A 20520-nucleotide genomic window follows, 5' to 3' on the forward strand; every position below is an offset into this window, starting at 1 on the left:
GCCACTGGGATTGCTTCCTCGTGCACGTTCTAAATTTAAAAGGTTTAGGAGAAGAAGGAATCTGCCTGCTGCCATCTCAAGCGCTGGAGTGAGGGGAAGAAGAGCTTCTCCAGCTGTGGAGCTCCATGACACAGGTGCCTGAGTGCCTCCAGCAGCCTTTTAGGTTCAGCTCGGCACTCCTAGGTCACACCTTGAGTGGCTCTATAAAACACTCGGGTCCCTATTAGTGCCTGTGTCATGCTGCTTTGCTATTACCTGGGCTATACTAGCACCTGGATGAATGAGGAGAGTCAGTGAAATTCAGATTACATCATTTGTCCCCACTTACACTTAATGTAAAGCAAATGTCTGTAAAAGCTGCAGTAGCTATTGCGCATCTGAGCCATGAATTCAGTTTCTTCTTGAACTAGAAAAGTGCTTTTGGCACTGCGTTGAATAACATATTATTTTAATGAAATTTGGAAATGATGATACTTTGAGAATTAAGGTCCATCAGCATTATTTTGGTTTATTCTTAGAGTCTTAACGTTTACTGTGTCTTAAGTATGCAATACTTGAAATATTTCATCTTCATGTTTGGGACCATGGGAGAAAATATCTTCTCGGCTATTTATGCAAGATGAAGAATATTCTATGTAAGAGGACGTTTTTGAGCATTTTTGCAAAGTTTCTCAGAAATTCCTCCCTTAGATGAAAATTACTGTGTTTACTATATTTAGGTGTTTATTTCAGTTATACCAAAACTATAAGTCTGCTCTGCCCCTTGTCTTTTAGTTAACATGATAAAGGATATTACTTTATCATTAAAATACAGCTGTAGAATAACAGAAAGACAAAAAGATACACAGATTTATGTGTAAAGAAGATTTGTTTTGTCTACATTTGCTTTCCAAAACTCTGCTGTTTTACCTTCATGGTAAACTTCTAAAATAACTTGAAGTAGTACGGTTCCTTAATACTACATCTCTTTTCGTTGTTGAATGCAAATTGAGTGTTCTGGCTGTGTAGACATCAGTAATGTCTGCCTACAGTTGGGAATGGTTCCTGGCTTCTCAGGAACAGGCACTTGGATCAAGTAGATGCAAGTAGAAGGTGCATGAACAGTAGAATCATCCAAATACAGCCTCCAAATATGGAAACTTTTCTTCACTGAAAATTTCACGACAAAATGTGACCTTTAACTCAGACAATTTTATTTTAATAAAAATTCAGCACTGATTTAATTCCATCTCATGTTACTTCTGTAACTTTTGAATGTGATAATGGCTATCTTTTACAAACCTTCATTATTTTACAAAGGAACATGAAAATAGAAAATACGGTTTGTGCTCCTCTTAAGAGGGGTAAGACCAAACCTTTAGAAAAGAAGATTTTGGTCCACATATATAGATGATAATCATCATTGAGAAATATTTTGGAAATGTGAATTGAAAGTGACATAGGAAGTAATCTTCAGCTTTATGAACGTGGCAAAGTACGCCTCGCTGTTGCTGTGACCGTTCAGCTGAGAATGTGGATATGAATGGTTGACATGATTACTAGGAAAATTTTACAAACATATATCTTTTCTGTTGTAATGTCTGTTCAGAAGTACGTGAGTTGATGTTGATGCCAACTTTTTCAAAATTTGGCAATAGATTGCCGACTCTTTCAGTTCATAATTAGCAGATGATAAAGGTGATCGGGGAAATTGCCTTTAATATCTCATATCATAGAAATAAGCAATTTATCTAGAATTTTTAATGTGGTGCACAGTACACACAAACAAAAATTCTGCATCTTTAAACACATGCAGTATAGCAAAATTGCAGATATTCTGTGAGAATGTTTTATGTTTCAGGGTCTAAAAATTGTTTCTGTCCAGTTTAAAACCCGCATGAGTAACTATATACAGCTCAAACAAGTATTAGCGGTGTGTTGGTATGTATGGTATATTCTGGAGTAAGACTGACAAAAATTCAGATGCATTTCGTTCAAACCAGGGATCTGATCATTTTGTCTCTTTCTTTTCAGTGCATGCTGTAAAGCTTATAAAAAAGTCTAACTTTCTTGGGGTACCTGGATAGATTCTGAAGCTTTCAGTAATCAGTAATGAATATATAGTTCTCAGGTACTTTTTGTTGGGTTGCTTCTATTCTATATTCTTTTCAAAGTAATTATAAACTAAAAAGCTACCAGATTATCTCTCAAGATGTGCTTATAATTGCTTTTCTTCACCGTAGGTTGACAAAACTCCCAAATAATACATGAAGTAGTTCAGTGATGTAAAATTGAATGAAATCTTGCACCTTCTCGGCTGTGTTTTCAAAACAAAATCTTAGTTCTTTAAGCTGGGAGCATAAAAAAAATTAGCTCCCATTTCTGTGCTGCAATGAGAAAAAACCTGAAAAAAAAAGTCAGATTATAATCTCTAGTTTATAACTTCTGAGGTCTTTTTAACGTCTTTTTTGGTTTAAACAGGATTTAATCTGGTTTTAAAGCTCCGTTGAAGTAAATGATTGTGATTAAGTTTGGAAATATTGTGTTATGCATCTAATAATTTAAGGTAGTATGTGTCTAGTAACTTTAGTCTCACAAAATAGGTATTTCCTAATGATCTATGAAAATATTTCTTCTAGTCTCAAAATATCTTTTTGGCAGTAATCCTCGGAGAGATCGCAGAATCATGGAGTTAATTGGAAGAGAGATCTGTAGGTCATCTAGTCCAAACACTTTCTCCAGAAGGGTCTAATTAGGTTACCTTGCTCAGGTGAACTTATCTTTGAAAAAGTTATCATCAGTAGCTGGTTTCCTGGTGGGTATCGCACTGTTCACAGAGCAAGGGGAAGGCAAATGAGCTTGTTTGCTTTGGGGAAAATCAATTTTCAGAATATAGTGATAAATATTGTTGTACGAGCAACAGCTGAGAGGTCTGGGGCTGTTTAGCCTGGAGGAGACTGAGGGAAGACCTTATTGCTCCCTACAGCTACTTGAAAGGAGGTTGTAGCAAGGCGAGGGTTGGTCTGTTCTCCCTAGTGATGGGACAAGGGAAAATGGCCTTAAGTTGCACCAGAGGAGGTTCAGGTTGGGTATTAGGAAGAATTTCTTTACTGAAAGTGTTGTCAGCTGTTGGAAGAGCCTGCCCTGGGAGGTGGCTGAGTCGCCATCCCTGGAGGTGTTTAAGAGACGGGTAGATGTTGGGCTGAGGGATATGGTTTAGTGGGTGTTGATAGGGCTAGGACAGAGGTTGGACTTGATGATCTTGAAGGTCACTTCCAACTGAAACTGTTCTATGATTCTATGATTCTATATTGTAGTATATGAAAAAATATATATCCTGTTTGATACTAGTCTGCCCTCAGAATTTAATTATATATGAATTATATTTTTAAGTTATTTATTTTACAATGTAGTAAATTCTTGTAAGTTCGTATATAAATTCTCATGGGTTTGTATTTGCAGTTTCCCGAATGTGGTTTCTATGGAATGTATGACAAAATTCTGCTCTTCCGCCATGACCCTGCCTCTGAAAACATTCTCCAGTTGGTGAAATCAGCTGCAGATATCCAGGAAGGAGACCTAGTTGAAGTTGTCTTGTCAGGTAACTAAAAAATAATGAACATTACTGTCATGCTTTTGCAACCAAAAATATCCACAGTGTTTTTGTCCCAGTTAAAATTCAAGAAAAAGGAAGTTTTGTTGGTAGAGAATTTTGCCTACGCTGGGTTGGAATCTTTCTCAGATATTTATAAGCATATTATGCCCATTTTTTTTCTATTGCACTTTTAGTATGTTGTCTATATTCCTATTTAAGCAACAGGTTAATTTTAATAAGCAATTTGAAATATGCGTATTCTGCATTTTTAGAGGAAAAAATCATCGTGTCTGGCAGCTCAACCTTTCCAGAGAAGCACAATAGAAAGGAAATGTAACAAGTAACAACAAAATGCAGTAGATATTTTAACATTTGCTTAATTAATGGAATACCTTGAAAATTAGAATTGTATCTTGCATGAGGTATCAACAGGCTAATGTTTAATTGGATAAAGTGTACATTTTTCTGTTATTTGATGCAGTCAGTTCATAAGTACCCGTGGAAGAATGGTCAAAGCCATTCTTGGTAACAGTGACCTGGATTCTTTTAAAGTAAGGATTTTTACCGTTTATGAAGTGCAATAAAATGTCCACTGGAAACAGAGTAACTGGTCTTACATACATTAACAATGCCTGCCAGGAGTGCTTTGACTTCTCACATGATTTATTTTTACAATTAGAGAAGGAAGGGAAGAGCAAAATTTAAGTTCTAGGTGGGGAAGCAAATAAAATTATAAAAGTATCTGTTATTTATAGATGGCTATCCAAGAGGATGCTTCTTGTACAGGACTATGGATTGTGTGACAGCTATAAATGATGGTGTATATATCCTGGTGTGGGCTGAACAGAACCAATTCTGTCAGTGATTTTACTTTTCAGCTCAGTTTCTTCTAAGAGGCTGCACTTTATGAAGTTAACAGTATGATTTTGCAGACAGTGTCTGTCACTAGAAGTGATAACACCTGACGTTTTTGGCTACCGACAGGGATGGGGGGTGCAGAAAGGCTTTTGCTGATACTTGCTCCTATAGTGACCAAGGGCACTGCTGGCTCTTGTGTGCCACGCTGGGGGTGTCAGCAAGTAAAAGATGTCACAAGGAAGTAAAAGGTGGCATCTCCGGTGAGGAACAGACAGAACAGGTGGCCAACAAGAGTATTCAATTCCATATCTGTCATATTCAGTATAAAGCTGAGGGATCACAGGGGTTAAGCCCTCTTCTTCAGTGCCTGGTGTCGAGGGAGGGCCCCATCTGATCTCCTGCCTTTGAGCCAGATCCTGAGTTCCCGAATCCAGCTCCCTTAATCCAGCTCCCCTCTGCCGCTGAGCCTGAGGTTTCCCTGGTGCCACCTGCTCTGCAGCATCAGTGGGGATTGCTGTTGGGCAGAGGGGGGGACTTAGGTTCAGTATAATTTATGTATATATTTAATTATTTTCACATTTTATTAAAGTTGTTTTAGTTTTCTTTTCCAATCATAAAAAATCCCTTCCCATTTAGGAAAGGAGAGGGCATAGAGAGCATCTGTCAGCATTTAGTGGCTGGCCCAGCCCTAATCCGTGACAGTCTGGAAGGTGAATACGTGAAACAAAAGTAAATAAATATTTAGGGCTTAGGAAATACAAAAGTCGGTTGATAAACAAGTTGGTAAGTCCATGCAAAGCCAGAGAATTAAAGTTGCAGTCTGAAGGTGACTAGCAGGTGAAGGAATGCAAGAAGAGATGTAGTATGAGTGAATCATGAGTTGAAAGGCCAAATTTTTGAGGCAGTGAAATAACAAATGGATTTAAGGAGTGTGTTTGGCCAAAAAGAGTGGCCCTAAAGAGTGGATTACTTTAATTGCAATAGGAAATAAGCACTAATTATGTGGCTGTAATATGGAGGAAGTTTGGGGATGCTGTTAGGTGTCAGTAGGACTTGTCCAAACCTTAGATGTGAGAAGGGATGAAGTATGTTGCTAGGAATGATATTGTGAAAACGTAAAGGTGGTGTTTGATAAGTAAGACTTGGAAAATGGCTGAAGGGCTTAATTTTTCCGGTTGGAACATGCAGCCTAATTTGGAAAGATGCTTAATAATAGGGAGACACATTTGCCATATAAAAGTAGAAATTGAATCTATAAAGGATGTTGGATTAGTGAACAGAAAGCCAAAGTCCTAGCGGAGGTAAGACTTAGGTCATATAATCTAAGCCAACTGAGCTTTTAAATATAGCTTTCTTGTGTAGGACCCTATTCCATACTCTTTGATTAGAATAGTAAAAATACAGTAAGGAATAATGCAAGTCATTTTTGTAAGTCATCATTCATCTTTTCTATATCAAGAAACAAATTTTTCCCTTTTAAAAAAAATACAAGTAATGTCCATTTCTTATTTCCCACAAATAATCACTCCAGATCAGTAAATTGGATGCAATGGGGGAAAAAATCAGCAAGGAATTTAGTGCTTTATATGCTTTTGAAACAGATCACATATCTTCCACTCTGCCAACATTAGGCAAGTAGCTGGTTAAATCTTCAAGAGTAACACTTTAGGCAATGCTTGCAAGTGATAAAGAGAACTATACTGTTTAAGAGCATTAGAGGGATTTGTGGTTTTATTTCTTCAGTTGAAGCATATTTCCACAAAATTTGTCAAGCAGCATAAGCAACTCTGCAATATTTAGAGGAAGGCTATTAAAAAGCACTGAGTGAAAGTGTGCTTGGCACCTACCATTGCCCAGGATTTGCATATTTTTTTTCTCTCACTCTCCAGCTTAGCGTATACATTGCCGGAATTTTTAATGTTGCAAAGTACTGTTGTAGAGTGTTCTAGTAACCAAATTTTAACTAAAGAAATATCCCCACTTGTACTCTTATACTCTTCTGTCTCATTTTATCTGGGTTTATTTATGATGAACTCATTAAATAAATTTATCTTCATTTATTACCTCCTTGTTATTGATTTATGTCATTCCTGTAAAAAACAGTGACTTTTGCAAGTCACTGACTTTGAGCGGAATCGAACATTGTGCAACTGTAGCAGTGCATCACTGATGGGCTAAGAAAAAGAAGAAAAAAAACAGAATTCAGATGATCCAAATATTTTAGAAGGCCATTGTAATGGAGGAAATTCACAGATTAAGAAAATTGACTGACTTTCAGCGGAATCGAACATTGTGCAACTGTAGTGCATCACTGATGGGCTAAGAAATAGAAGAAAAAAACCAGAATTCAGATGATCCAAATATTTTAGAAGGCCATTGTAATGGAGGAAATTCACAGATTAAGAAAATTGTTGCATCTTGAATAAAACTGGTGATATCTCAAGGAGTTTAACAGATGAAACCCAAGAAAAGGGATGAGTTGGTTGTTTCCAGCTTTTCAGTTGTGTTGTCATACCCAATTCCTCCATGTGATTTCCTGAAGCGGAAATCCCAGCTTTCATCAACGTGCACCTGCTTTTAATCTTCTGCTCCCATCCTACTGCAGGAGTTTCCTCTGAAGAGTAATTTCTAAGATATGTTTTCCATGTTGACGTGCTGTGGTACCAGCTCCTAAACACTACAGCAAGAGTAAGTAGATCAGCAGCCAAGGAAGTATGTGTTCCAATATTATAGAATTGCAAATGATTTCCACATCCAGTTTTGTGTGAACTTTTATATTGCAGAAATTCCTAGATTTAGGCAGACTCATGTGCTAACAGTTCAGTTTTACAAGACAACAGTGCGCTTAGAAGACTTTCCCTCTAAATGCGGAGGACAGTGAATGAAACTTGTAATAGGTCATGGCCTGACTGAAGATTACACTATAAAAAAAGAAAGCCTTCAGTCAGATGCCTCAAGTTACAGAAGAAATTAAAAACATTTCCTCCATAAACACTCAAGCATCAGTGTCCTCGCACAGACGATTCTTCACTAAATTAATTTCTGCAATGTTAACATTCCTGTGTCATGGAGGGGAGTAAAATATTCCCAGTTCTGCAACACTGGAGAATGAAAAAAATAGCTCTGTAAACAGTCTGTAATATTCAGGGAAGTAGTCAAGCTAATGCAGTTGGTGTTTTTACTGAAATATATTTAGATATAGTTTCACATTATTATAGATTTTTTGCATTAGTGCATCAAGAATTAGCTGAACATGGGTTATCTCTCCTTCTAAATTAAAAAATAAGCCTACCTAAGCACAGGGCTGTAAGACTTTTTTTCATGATACTTAATAATTTGGATATGCCTTGAAAATTTATTTTGAAGGGAGGAAAAATCCATCTGAAAACAAGAGAGATTGGCTTTGAGCACTACAGTGGATGACACTGAGCACTTCAGCAGCGGGAAGGACAGAAGAAATGCAATGCATGTTTAGATGCTTACGTTGAACTGGTTGAAGTATTTTGCTTCTAGCCTACATTACGAGTATCTAAACAATACAAATTCTGAAGTTCTGCAAATTCAAGGTTTTTTATGGCAGTTATTTTTGAATGACGTGTCTGGAAGAGGCAGTAGAACACAGAGTTACTGCTACAGCTTTGCTGCCGAAAACTCTGTGTGCTGTGGGTAAACATCCCCTGAGGCACTCGTATCTGATGTCAAAAGCTATCCTGATCCACTGCATTCATTTTTTATTGCACATGTCGATACTGCTCAGGGTAGAGAAAGCTGAACTGTCAGTCCTAGGACTATGGGGTTATACAGTCAGTTCATATCCCAATGCTATGCATTTTCTAATTTTCATTTCAGTTTACTTAATTACAAGATCTTTTATGAAGGCTGGACAACCTGTGATTATTTTTTTTTTCTTATTGTACCTATGATCTTGACAATTTAAGGAATAATCAATATGATCATGTTAGAAGTTAGAGCTTATATTACAGGTTCTTGAAAGATATAAAAACTGATGAAGAAAAATTTATAATTGAGTTACTTGTTGTAGCTGGAACACTTCAGTCCATTTTAGGGAAGAAAATTGTACCTGCAGATGTCATACAATATGACTGAAACAGTTTGTGGTAGAGCTAGAGGTTTCTGGTGAAACACAAGAAATTTAATCAGTTCAGAAAGCAGCACCTGCTGTGCTTTTATAGTCATGATGAATATTATTACTTGCATTTTGCATTGCTGCATTATGCAGTAGGATTTTAATGGAATGTAGCTCACTGAACAAATGTTGTGTGTCCGTCTGCTGACTGGTGCAGAGGAGATAAGCACAAGCTATTGCAGCCAGCCAGATGAGTTGACACTCAGTGCCAATATTTAGATTCTGGCGTTTTAGAACTGGAAGGTTGGGCATTATTGTAAGTGTGGAAGCAATAGAGTATGTTAAGTTACAGATTCAGTCAGCTGCACATTAAAAGAGGAAAAGGAAACTTTCGTTATGAACACCAGTAGCCCTCAAATACACTTTATTTTTACCTCTTATATTGTTTTCTTCATTTTATTTTATGTACTTTTAAAATATTATCTCGTTTAACACTTTGTCTCAGTTGACTGTGGAATTCTGATAGTGCTTTTGTACGAGATAGGAGAAGGTTTCAGAAATGTATTAAACCCACAAATTTGTTTTTAACCTACGAACCAGTTAGATTTTTAGGTTGCACTCCCAGGCTTTCACTGAACAGTATCACTAATACTGCTCTGTCAGTAATATATTGCTCGCTACATTGCTGTTTTCTTAGCTGTGCTTTTTCTATTTCTAACATCTTGAAGAAGAAACAAAAACTTCATCTGGTCTGCTGATGCATCAAAGAGGAAACTCCTTCACTACTGCTGTGAAAATCTCCACTAATGTGTTCATTGAATCTGATATGTACTTGGTTAAATTGCATTCCAGATCGAAAAAGGATCTAAGTCTTTGGAGAAGAGATTTTTATCAGATTGTATTTGTGGAATGGGTTCCTTTTACTTGCAGTACTTTCAAATATTAGTAGGCAGCCCAACCCAGGAAGCAAGGTTCAGAAGTTGCAGTTAGAATTACAATCAAAGATGACTATAAGTAAATCAGTAGTCATTCACAGACACTGAAAGGAAGAGAAGCACAAAGTTGTATCTTTGTAAGTCTCTCTAAAATGTAGTCTTAGTGTTTGGTCAAGAAAAGGAAGTAAATTTATGTAAGGTGAACTTAAGTTGAAAAGTGTTCTGCCTTGATGCGACTAAGTAGTATTTGCCACACTAAGTAGTATTTGCCACCAGCTTCAACTGGATCTTTGGAAAGGTAATTCTCATGGTCCACTTGTGAAATAAAGGATGCCAATACGAATGACTGAAATAACATAATGTAAAATTCACAATAGATTTGAACAGAATGGAGCATGCTTTCGCTGATAAACTTGCTTCTTTCAGCTTAACTCCTGGTTTTTGAGGCTGTTTGGAATTCTTTTGACTAGCCTTTAAAAATTATTTATTTCAGCTGCCATTTGTTAGTGCCAATAAAGAGATATTAATGATCAAGAGGTACAGTCTTTCATACCCTTTCTTTTTGGAGGACTTGAATAGTTAAGTTTAATAGTTAAGAAGTTCTTACATTGTTGTTACATGAGATCTGGACTGTAGATGAGTTAACCTCTTTCTAAAATCAAGGATGCTTTGAAGTTTTTTATTTCAAGCTGTCTGTAGATGGAACCACCACCACCACTTCATGTGTGTATTTGTGACCTTTTTCAAATAAACTATTTCTGCTGTTTAGCCCTTAAATGAAAGCACAGATTCTGTAGAACAGGCTGACAAATGAGAGTTGCTGTGGCTCTGTACTTCTATACACTTGACTCCGAGTTCTGTTTTTTGAGGACTTCAAGGAAACAATTTCTGTAGCTGCCTTCAGGCTTATATTCTTATCAGCATAGTTTATGCCCTGCTCTATACTTTGTTCATGAAAGTTTATTAAAAACTGCTGTGTAAATTTGCTAAGTCTTTTCATGTTATACAGAGCAAACCCCCCTTTTATATTTACAGTTTTAATATGAGTTTGCTTATAAAGAATCTGTCTCTTTTTACTGGGGCAAAATTACATTAGGATGTGAGAGATCTTTGCCCACTACTGGAAGGCAGATGATGAAACGTTAGCATCTTGTGTGAATTAGCAGAATGTACTTCATCTGCTTGCTCTGAGCAGTTGTGCTCAACTTGGCAGGAATCCTGAAGCAAGAAAGTCAAATAGCAGCTATTTTACATTCCCTTGCTGAGCTGATGAGTGCTTTTGTTAAGAAGCTGTTTCTGTTTCAATATCACATAGACAGTACACCACCTGATCATTAGATCTGGACATTTTATTTGGATTCAGTACACTTTATACTGTCTTGTGTAGGCTAAAATATATTGAACTCAATAAAAGCTCTAGATAACTATACAATAATAGTAAATGCCATATATCAACCTCTAAATGGACTGTAGTGTTAGTTTAACTGCCAGCTCCTTGAGATACACATTATGATGTTATATATTTGTACATAATTTTCTAGTGCCCTTACAGTTGGTCACAGTTTATGATTTTACTTTGTTGTGATTCAGAAACATTTTTCCTCTTAGTATCTTCATGGCCATGTTATCATGCTTTTTTTTCTGCTGCCTCTGAGAAATCCAACTGGTGTTTTTTTGTCCTACTCCTCGCTAATTAAGTTAAAGTGATTGATTTTGTATCCCTCACTGCTTGTTAGCCTACCTTGTTGTCTAGTCATGAATTTTGTGTTTGCAGTTCTTCGGACTAAACGACTCTTTCCTTCTTTGCTTATGTTTTGCCTCATTGTCTTTTCTTCAGCTCATAGGTGTTATAACTGTTACCTTCTGGATACAGACTTCAAGATTCGAATCTTTTCTGCATCAGCAGAATCTTTCTGAACTCCCCCTCCTGTCTTGCCTTAGCATTCTTTTCCTTTTGCTGCAGGACAGAGTAGGTAAAAATAAGCTGAAAAAACCCAATCGTATAGACGTAACTTCCTTGCATTCTCTGGCTGCATCCTTGACAGGACACACTAAGTAAAATGATATGTGACAGGCATATGTTAATAGGGAAGCAGTTAATGTCAACTTTGCTTCTAGTGCTCTTACGGAAATGCAGGCCATGATAGTTATTCTTTTATGGGTCTTTCTGTGTGTTTCTAGTATTTCACAATTATATCAGCAGCAGAAAATCTGAAATAATTGCAAGATTTTGTGAACATGGATTACAAGGAAGCAAACAGCATTATTTCTTCATAGAAACAAAATTACTTTTATGCTTTTAAGTAAGCTATTTGAACTCTTAATAATTTCATGTCAAGATTTTAGATGTAATTTTTAAAGCTTGATTGGCTGGTAATCATAAACAATGCCATTTTGTACTTATAAAATAATTAAACTAGATGTTGGGCAAAATATTATTGGTAGGGAAGATGAATTTTCCCTGTGAGAAGCTACACAAATTTTTCCATCAGGACAGGGTGATTTTATGAGATGTCACTGTTCCACTGCAAGCTAATAGATTCAGACGTCCTGCATTGTACACCTTTAATGGTCCAATTTTCAGATAGAATGCATTTTCAATTTATTTGTGTGCTGTTTAATGAAAATATCAGGTTTTCTGTTCAGTTGAGATAGCATGCTTGGTTTTCCACAAGTCATAAAACACTTGCTTTTCCAAAGGCACATAAAGAAACTGCTTTTGTGAGAGGAGAGGATTGATCACAGAATCACAGAATGTCAGGGGTTGGAAGGGACCTCTGAAGATCATCCAGTCCAACCTTCACCCCAGCACCCCCAACCACTACACCACAGCCTCAAGTGCTAGATCTACTTTTTTTTTAAACACCTCCAGGGTTGGTGACTCCACCACCTCCCTGGGCAGCCTGTTCCAGTGCCTTATTTGATTGATACTCAAATGGATAGCTATTTATGACTTACTTAAGAAACAAAAGGTAGAAAAGCATGCTGTTTTCACAGTGGAAGCAGGTCACTAGCAGAAGTTCTTATGCCTGTGCTGTTAAATACATTCATATGCTTGAGCAGAGCTTTGGACCAGATGATGTGCAGAGGTCCCTTCCAACCTCAGCCATTCTGTGTGATCTGGAAAGCATGACTTGTAAAGTGTCAGTGTCACCCCAAATGTAACAAAGGGCTTGGAATTAACTGATGCTGCCAAAAATTGAGAAGTTCAGGTTGTAGTATGAAAATGTCATCTTAGTGCTCAGTACCAGTAAAGAAAAGCAAATACAAGTCTTGGAAATCTTAAGAAAGGAACAGAGACAAAACAGAAAACTCATGCAACGCCACGACACCTGTGTCATCTGCTTTTTGCTGCAAAGCATCGATGTCTGAGGAAATAGTACCAGGTACTGATGCTGCTTTAGGAGCTCCTCTTTGAAAGGCAGGATTCCAGGCCTAGTAGATTTTGGTCTGATCCAGTCATTCTTATGCATTAGTATGCTTATCACAAGATCTCATGGAAAAGAAGCATTCCTCAAATTACATCACTTTAACAGGGGTAACCTCAATGCCTGTGAATTTTCCGTGGTTTTGTGATTAAGGCAGAATACGCCGTTACATGATTTTTAGTTATTATACACCAGTAAGTCGTGTAGCCAGCTTTCCCAGAAAGGTGGGATTGAAGCTGATTACAGTTCATTACAGTTATGTTGATTGCAGTTAATACATTAAAAAAATGCCTATTAACTTTTAAAGTAGATCTAATTAATGCTTGATGTTCATTTTATGTTATATAGTAGGTACATATGTTAAATTGTCTAAACTTGAGAAACCAACAACTTGTTTTTCTTTAAATAGCTTATTTTCACTTGGCTGAGGCATTTTTTCCTCTTTCTTACTCGTTTTTATGCACATCACATTTACCCTTCTCAAAAAGATATTATCATTTTGACCGAGTAGCACAACCCACTTATTAACAGTAGCTCAATAGATTGTTCAAATACTGTACTTCAGCAGCCCCCACTTCAGCTGATCATTTCTCAAAAGACTTTACATGATGAATGAAACTTGGTGTCTGTTTTATGTTTTCCTGTATATTAATGGATATTTCTATGCTCATTTGGGCTTTTACTGTCATGGTATCATCTGATTAGCATTCTGTATCAATATGAAATGCTTATAATTAAGAAGACATTGATGGGGAAAACAAAAGTGCTAAACATTGCGATCAGAGGATTAATCAACTCTATTTACTGGTTTGCAAATTTATTTAATCTGTTTAGCCTTTCCTTACTCTGTAGTATGTGAAACTTGCACATGGCTATGAATTATTTCACAGGATATGTCTCTAACAGCAGTTGGGCTTTTCTTAAACATAGAGTGGCAAAGTCCTATAGGTCAGCGGTCTACAATATTTTTTATTGTGTACCCCATCACTAAAAATCTGACTTTATAACTTATATATGACTTTATAACTTATATATGTTGCTGAAGTTCTAATATTTTCCTCTTACACCCTAACTGATTTTCTTGTGCGTACACTTTGGTGACCACTGCTATGCATTCACTTGAAACTGCATATTAGAAAAAAATTTGTTCACCTCTAAAAAATTGAAACCATCTTTGAGTGTGTGAGTAAGCAAACTTCAACAAAATGCACTCCCTCCTGTTCTCAGCTCTTCATATTATTTCAGTTGTTGCTGCTACTAGCACAGATTCTATCATAAGCCTGCCATATTTCTCTTTTCCTCACCAGACCCCATTCTCTTCCATCAAATAATTACCTCTCCCACTTCGTTTTCATGAGCTAAAACATCTAATGGGGAACAAGCCTTGCCTAGGCCAAGCAGAAAACTCTGATTTGTCATGTAGGTTTTTCATACATTTGTGTGACAATTTCTTTGGCCAATACATCCTTGACCAACCATTTGTGTCAATGTATTTGTTAATTGATAGTAGCAAGTCTTGAAAGAAGAGTATCTGTAAATTATTCAGAGAGGACCATAATGAACAGTAAAAGTAATTCACTTGGAATAACTTGCCCATCAGAAGAGTTGTGTCCTTAACCTGTCAACATTGCTTGGACATGTGCCAGGAAAAAAAAAAAATATTTTTTTGAGAATCTCTCAACTTCTTTCAGTCCTTCTGAAGGTCTCAGTAACTCATTGCTCCAGTAGGTTTCAAATTAAATGTGGCTTATGTAAAATATATAGCTTTCAGTATTACTATTAAACATAAAATTTACTTTCATTGCCTGACTGCTGAAAGAGCAAACAGCAATACAAAGTCTCATGGTTGTTTCCAAAAACGATGTTCGCAACCCTTTGTGGTAAGAAACACGTCTTCTTTTAGGGAGTGCTTGAGATTTGTAGCTAAAGGAGGTCTGAGCACAAACAAGCAAACCTCCTTCCCTTGGGGAGTATAACAGTTGGAACTGGATACTAAGGAGGAAGAGACTCAGGAACTGCCCAGGTTGCAATCTGCTGGTTTTTATATCTGGATGGTAGTGTGACTTAAGCCTGTCATTCCGACTGAAATCTGGCTCCACTGCAGCTCTTAAAGAGGCCCCAAGCATGTTTCTCTTAAACTAGTTAAGGTGTGACTTGTTGCCAGAAAGAAATTTGGAGAGCTTCGTATTGCTCTTAGTTGGCTACTGTGGAAGATTATACTTACAGGGGTTATGTTTGGTTTTTTGTTTTCTTGGCTTCTTCCTCTTCTTGAATCTGGTAAACTCTTACTCATTTCCTCTCCAAATGAAACAATTCCGATCTTTTAATCTCTCCTTTTATGGAAGCCTCTTCCATGCCTCCAGTGTTTTTCTCATCCGTGAGTTCTCTCTTATCATAGTTCTTTTTGGGTCAGTCTCACAGAAATTATTGTCACTGTTTCCTAATGTTAATTTCAATCCTATTTATTGACATGCATGGGTGAAATCCTGAATAAGCCTACCAAGTCAGTAGAACGCTTCTGTTATCTTCGGTGGAGCAACAATATACTCTATAAATATTTTGCTTATCTTTTTGACCTTCAGAGCTACCTGGCTTGACGCGGAGGATGTTTCCATGATGAGTCATTCTTGAATTGTTGTAATCTATTTTAAAAAAAAAAAAAAAGGCAGCACAGTCCAGAGCAGTAATTCACTTGTTTCTTTCAGGTTATGTCATCTTGGGCATTTCATGAGCAAATTGTCCATTTACTCAGCATTTTTAGGTTCTCTTCTCCCTTTTCTAGTCTCCTAGAAAGATTAAAGTGAGGATGAGAAAACACAACATTTATATTATCTTCCTTGTCTCTGATGGTCTCATACCAAAGATCTGAGACCTGCAGAACACATTATTAGTCAGACAAACACTAAAGCGTGTTCCAGAAGTAGTTCTGTATTTCCCGGATTAATTGTTTCATCACCTTCCCAGGGCTTGAGGTGAGGCTGACTGGTCTATAGTTCCCTGGGTCCTCTTCCTTGCCCTCCTTGAAGGCAAAAGTGACAATTCCTTTCATCCAGTCTTTGCACACTTCCCCCAGTCACCATAGTTGTTCACAGATTGTTGGGTGTGGCTTTGCAGTGACACCAGCCAGATTTTTGGGTGCTTCCCATCAGGGCCTATAAATATCTGATGATACCATGCAGCACCCCCCTCACTGCCCCTCTGTGTATATTCTGTATCAATGGTGTTTTTATGAATTCTTAGGGTAATTTTAAGAGATATCTAAACTTTCGTTTCACATTAAAGAGTGCTAAAAATAGCCTAATGTACAGAGGTTCCCTAGTGAGTTCAGCATGAGATTGTATTTTTAATTCCATTATATTTTTAGCTATTAGTATTTATTGACCATACAACAAACCATTTTTTATCCCTTTATGAAAGAAATTTGAAGAAATTAGATTAGTTTTACAAGTGGTATTAATTCTTTTTGAGCACCTCTTCTTTTTCAGATACATATGTCATCCATCACTTGATTTTTTTCAGAAGCCTTGAAAAAAAACTGTGAAGAACTTAGAAGACAAAGTCGGAGGAAATAAAGATGTGAAAGACCCATAGTATTTACTTTATAATATTAATTTAGATCAGTATGAGCACAGAAAAGAGCCAAGAGGCTTTATTTTTAATTTGGAGCTGCTCCTTATTAACAGGAGTCAGAGTTAATTTTGAACACTGCATCAGTGGCTCCAGTAAACTTGAGGAGTGTTTAAGTTTGTTTTCTTATACTAGATTAATACCTCTGCAGTGTAATGTTATGATTAACGGGACTTGGATCCATGAACGAAGGTATGGCTGTTTTTTCCAGTTGGGTGAAAAAATGCATAAATTCATAAAGAATTCTGTGCTGGCATTTTAAATTAATATGAAACCTACTGTGCTTATAGTTTGTAGGTTTGAAACTGTGGAATCATTCTCAAATATAAGTTCATTAAAATTGAACTTTAAAAATTCAGAATGTACAGATGAATCAAACATGATGACTCACAAGTGTTAATCTTTTATTAAAACTCTTCATAAAAGTCTGAGCTAGCACTGGCCAAACGATTGGAAATGGTTTATTATCTCCTACGGTTTATTGCTTAAATATCATGTCATGGGTGAGACAAGGTAAACAACAACCCTTGCTGAATTTGGATACTGGAGTTTCTTAGGAACGCAGGAGATCAGATCTTTTACCTTACTGCAGTGCTGGCTCACCTGCTGCCTTCCCAGCAGTACATTCAGTAGCTCCCTCCGCTAAGGAGGGAGCTGCTGGCCAGGGAAGGCTGGGTACAAAGTTGTGGTTGTTCCTGCAGTGCCACTGCTTCCAGTTACCAGCCACCGACCAAAACGCATGGACGTCCATCCTGTGTGCTCTATCTCCCTGATCTCTGGGATCTTCCCCCACTTTCTCCCTCTTGCCTCTAAGCGGGATCTTCACATTTGTCTTTCTAGCTCACCTTTTTTTCCTGAGATGGCTGCTTCTTTTGGGAGACCTTTTCCACCTCCTCTTCTTTCTAGATCCCCATGCTCATGGTGTTTCCAGTCTAAACAGTCCATGTGCAGAAGCACAATCTGTGATAAGCCTTGCGGTTGGTGGTTCAGTTTCCTGTGAGGAAGGATTGAGGGCCTGCCACGTCTGCTTAGTCTAGGTGTTGTAAAAACTTGGAACTTGCCTATACCAGTTGCAGTTAGCACGTAGCAGGCTTCTGCTTGTGAGTTCAAAATTCAATTCTGAAAATTTACCTCCCCTTCCATCCCTACCTCCTACAGCCAATTATGTGCCAACTGTTAGCGTTCATAATTTAACCTATTTTTCACCTGAAACATTGAGATAAAGCAATATAGTTAAGGAAGACAAAACAAAACCCCAACTCTTATTATACTGGAAAGAACTTCCTACCCATAAAACATAGAGTGCTGAAGTACTCACATGTGTATCCAGAAGGGACTTTAGAACCTAGTTTTCCATATCCAAGTTTCTTTACATCAGAGGAGAACAAATAAACAGAGTGATTACAATTCTGAACATTTCTAGATTTTAGGAAGTTGTAATTACCATTACGTATTAGGAATCCTGTTAATCTTAGTTTAATTTTAAAATCAGATTTCAAGATGCAGATCAGAGATCGAATCTTTGGCTTGTATAAACTGCCCTAGTTCTGCTGAATTTGATGGGGCTCTAAAAATGCACACTGTCTTTGATTGCCAGCTTGGAATAGCGAAAAGAATAAAACGCTTTCCATTTCTTAGCCCAGTGAAATTCTATATACAGTCATTAATCGTTATGCTTTAATCAGGGCTTGAAGTGGAGTAGTGTGTAATGGTATGTTACATTTATTTTTTAAGTGGTGAATGCCAGCAGTTCTCCTAGGGAAGGGCACCTGTGGGAAATCAACAGGATCCATTACTTCTAAAGGCATTCCAAAGGTGAGAGGGTAGCAGAAGAATGTCCGCTTTTCATAGCTGCAAGGTACTGCCAATCATGTGGTTGATGGTTTCTTAATGCTATGAGAGGCATGGATACTGGATGAGGACTCCCGTTACCCGAAGCCCTGTTGCTCACAATAGCAGGTTCTCACCTCTGCCAATAGTTCAAAGCTCTTTTGGACTTGAAACTCAAAACTATCCCTAAGTGGTTCGCCTCTTTCTGAAAGCAGGACGTTGCCCCTGTGAGTCGCAATGGCTTCTTGTTCTCATTTCCAGCTGTGCTGAATGATAGATCTGCTCCTGAGCCCAGAACAAGGAGTACTAGCCACGAGCAGCCAAGTCATTAACAGACTTGATGAAATAGTCTTGTCAAAACTGTTGTACTTTCAATGTCTGTGTTCTGGTGATACTAGGAATGCTTAAATAGATGATGACAAGTTAGCCTGCAAGTTAACAGTGTAACAGTATCATATTAAGGACATAATATGGCAAACTTTTCTGCAGAGTAGTATATTTTTCAGGATATAGTTGTAGGCATATTTGGAACCCTTTCTTTTCTTTACTGCACAGTTTTATGTACAGGCAGAAAGTTGCCTTTACAGCATCAGTGAGTGCTCTGTCAAAGCAAAAGGATAGCCTGATATTACAGAAGCTTTTTTTGTTAGTAAGAAAGGTCTCCGTTTAATTTGAAAAAAATATACATGTCTTTCTCTTCATCAGCAGGACATCTGTTTTTTCAGTCAATAACATGGAATATTCTGAAAGTTAAAGCTTCGATTACTAGTGGCTGTACACAAGCTTTCCTAGATGTGTAATTTTAAAAAGTAACGAAAATAGTGGAAGAAGTTTAAAAGAAGAGCCTAATTCATATATAACTGCTTCTGGAATTGCATTCTCCACAAATTTAAGTTGTCCTATATTTTACCGTAGAAGTCAACTATACCATACAGGTGGCAGAACAAGAAATATGAATTATCTGTGTTTATATAGATTAAAAATTTGCGTCACTCGCTGGTTAACATAGTTCTTCCGGATCAAGTTCTAATGACGCACTCATTTCAATGAGCAGTGCTCCGAAATAACATTACTTCATGAGACAAGAAAACAGAATGTTGTCTGCAGAGCCAATGAGAACATGTAAATCTGAAGCCTAGAAAAACACTATTTTTACCTCAAAAATTAAAACCCGAAACACTTTCATGCCTTTCAACAGAGTGGACCATTGCCAAAACAGTTTTGAAAGAAGGAGAAAGAATGCCGTTTTGTATTCTTCTTATTGCTGTATTCTGCAGTAGTAGTAGTAGTTCTGCAAACTTAAAGCTTTCTTAAAATAAAATGTGTTTTTCCTTCCTGCTTTTTGTTTTTGAATCTTTATCATGTCAATATAAAATTACATGTCTTCTATAACATATCATTATATAAAATGATATGTTAAGTACCAGTTATTCAGCCAGGAGGGTTGAAATGTAGAATAAGAATGGTATTTATCACTGCTTAACGTTACTATTAGTATCTTTTTTTGATAATGCTGGAAGCATCCTAGAACTTGCCTCAGTTACCTTTTCAACAGGTTGGCATTCCTCATCTAGTAATGGGTTCAATTTCTTACTTACCTTCTCTATGGGTGGTGCCTAAGAGTATCCTTAAGCAGTGGAATAAGTCCTCTAACAGTGATTTGTATGGGATGCTAGTCTACACTCCCTTGTATTCCAGCCCCAAAACTCAGTACAAAGTAGGATGTAACAATCCTTCACAGTTCCCTGTAAATGTTTCCTGCCTTTCTGTGCTTTCTGTTTGCTTTCCAGAGCTTCTAAACATAACTTCCAAGACCCTTCAGTTCAGGTGGAACCTTCATTACTGCTCCCTTATCACCCCAGAACTGTAGTTCAGGTGTTCTCACAATTCACGGCAGGTGAACACTTTGCCATTCAGCTCATCCTTGCTGAGTTGCACAGGCAACTCAACTTTTCTGTCAAGGAAAGTGTCCTGGGTTTGAGCTAAAACCCAGTCCTATTTAGTGATTTTTACTTTTCAGTTTTAGTTTCTTCTAAAAGGCTGCACTTTCTGAAGTCAGCAGCGTGTTTTTGCAGACAGTGTCTGCTTCTAGAAGTGATAGCACCTGATGCTTAGAGTTACTGCCTGGGACTGGGATTCAGAAAGGCTCTTGCTGATACTTGCTCCTATAGTGAACAAGGT

The 20520-nt window shown here is 37.4% G+C and overlaps 1 protein-coding gene across 1 annotated transcript in view; it reads left to right on the forward strand.

Annotated features, from left to right (window-relative positions):
* Positions 1-3447: 3447 nt before the first annotated feature.
* The window catches only part of LOC104280355 (serine/threonine-protein kinase D1-like), a 64230-nt gene continuing 47157 nt past the window's right edge, over positions 3448-20520 (forward strand). Inside the window, 1 exon segment of the mRNA XM_009877979.1 lies at positions 3448-3580. Within this exon segment, the coding sequence (XP_009876281.1) occupies positions 3466-3580 (115 nt within the window). The 5' untranslated portion in view covers positions 3448-3465.

Source organism: Apaloderma vittatum, unplaced genomic scaffold, assembly GCF_000703405.1.
Source record: "Apaloderma vittatum isolate BGI_N311 unplaced genomic scaffold, ASM70340v1 scaffold4251, whole genome shotgun sequence".
Lineage (NCBI taxonomy): Eukaryota > Metazoa > Chordata > Aves > Trogoniformes > Trogonidae > Apaloderma > Apaloderma vittatum.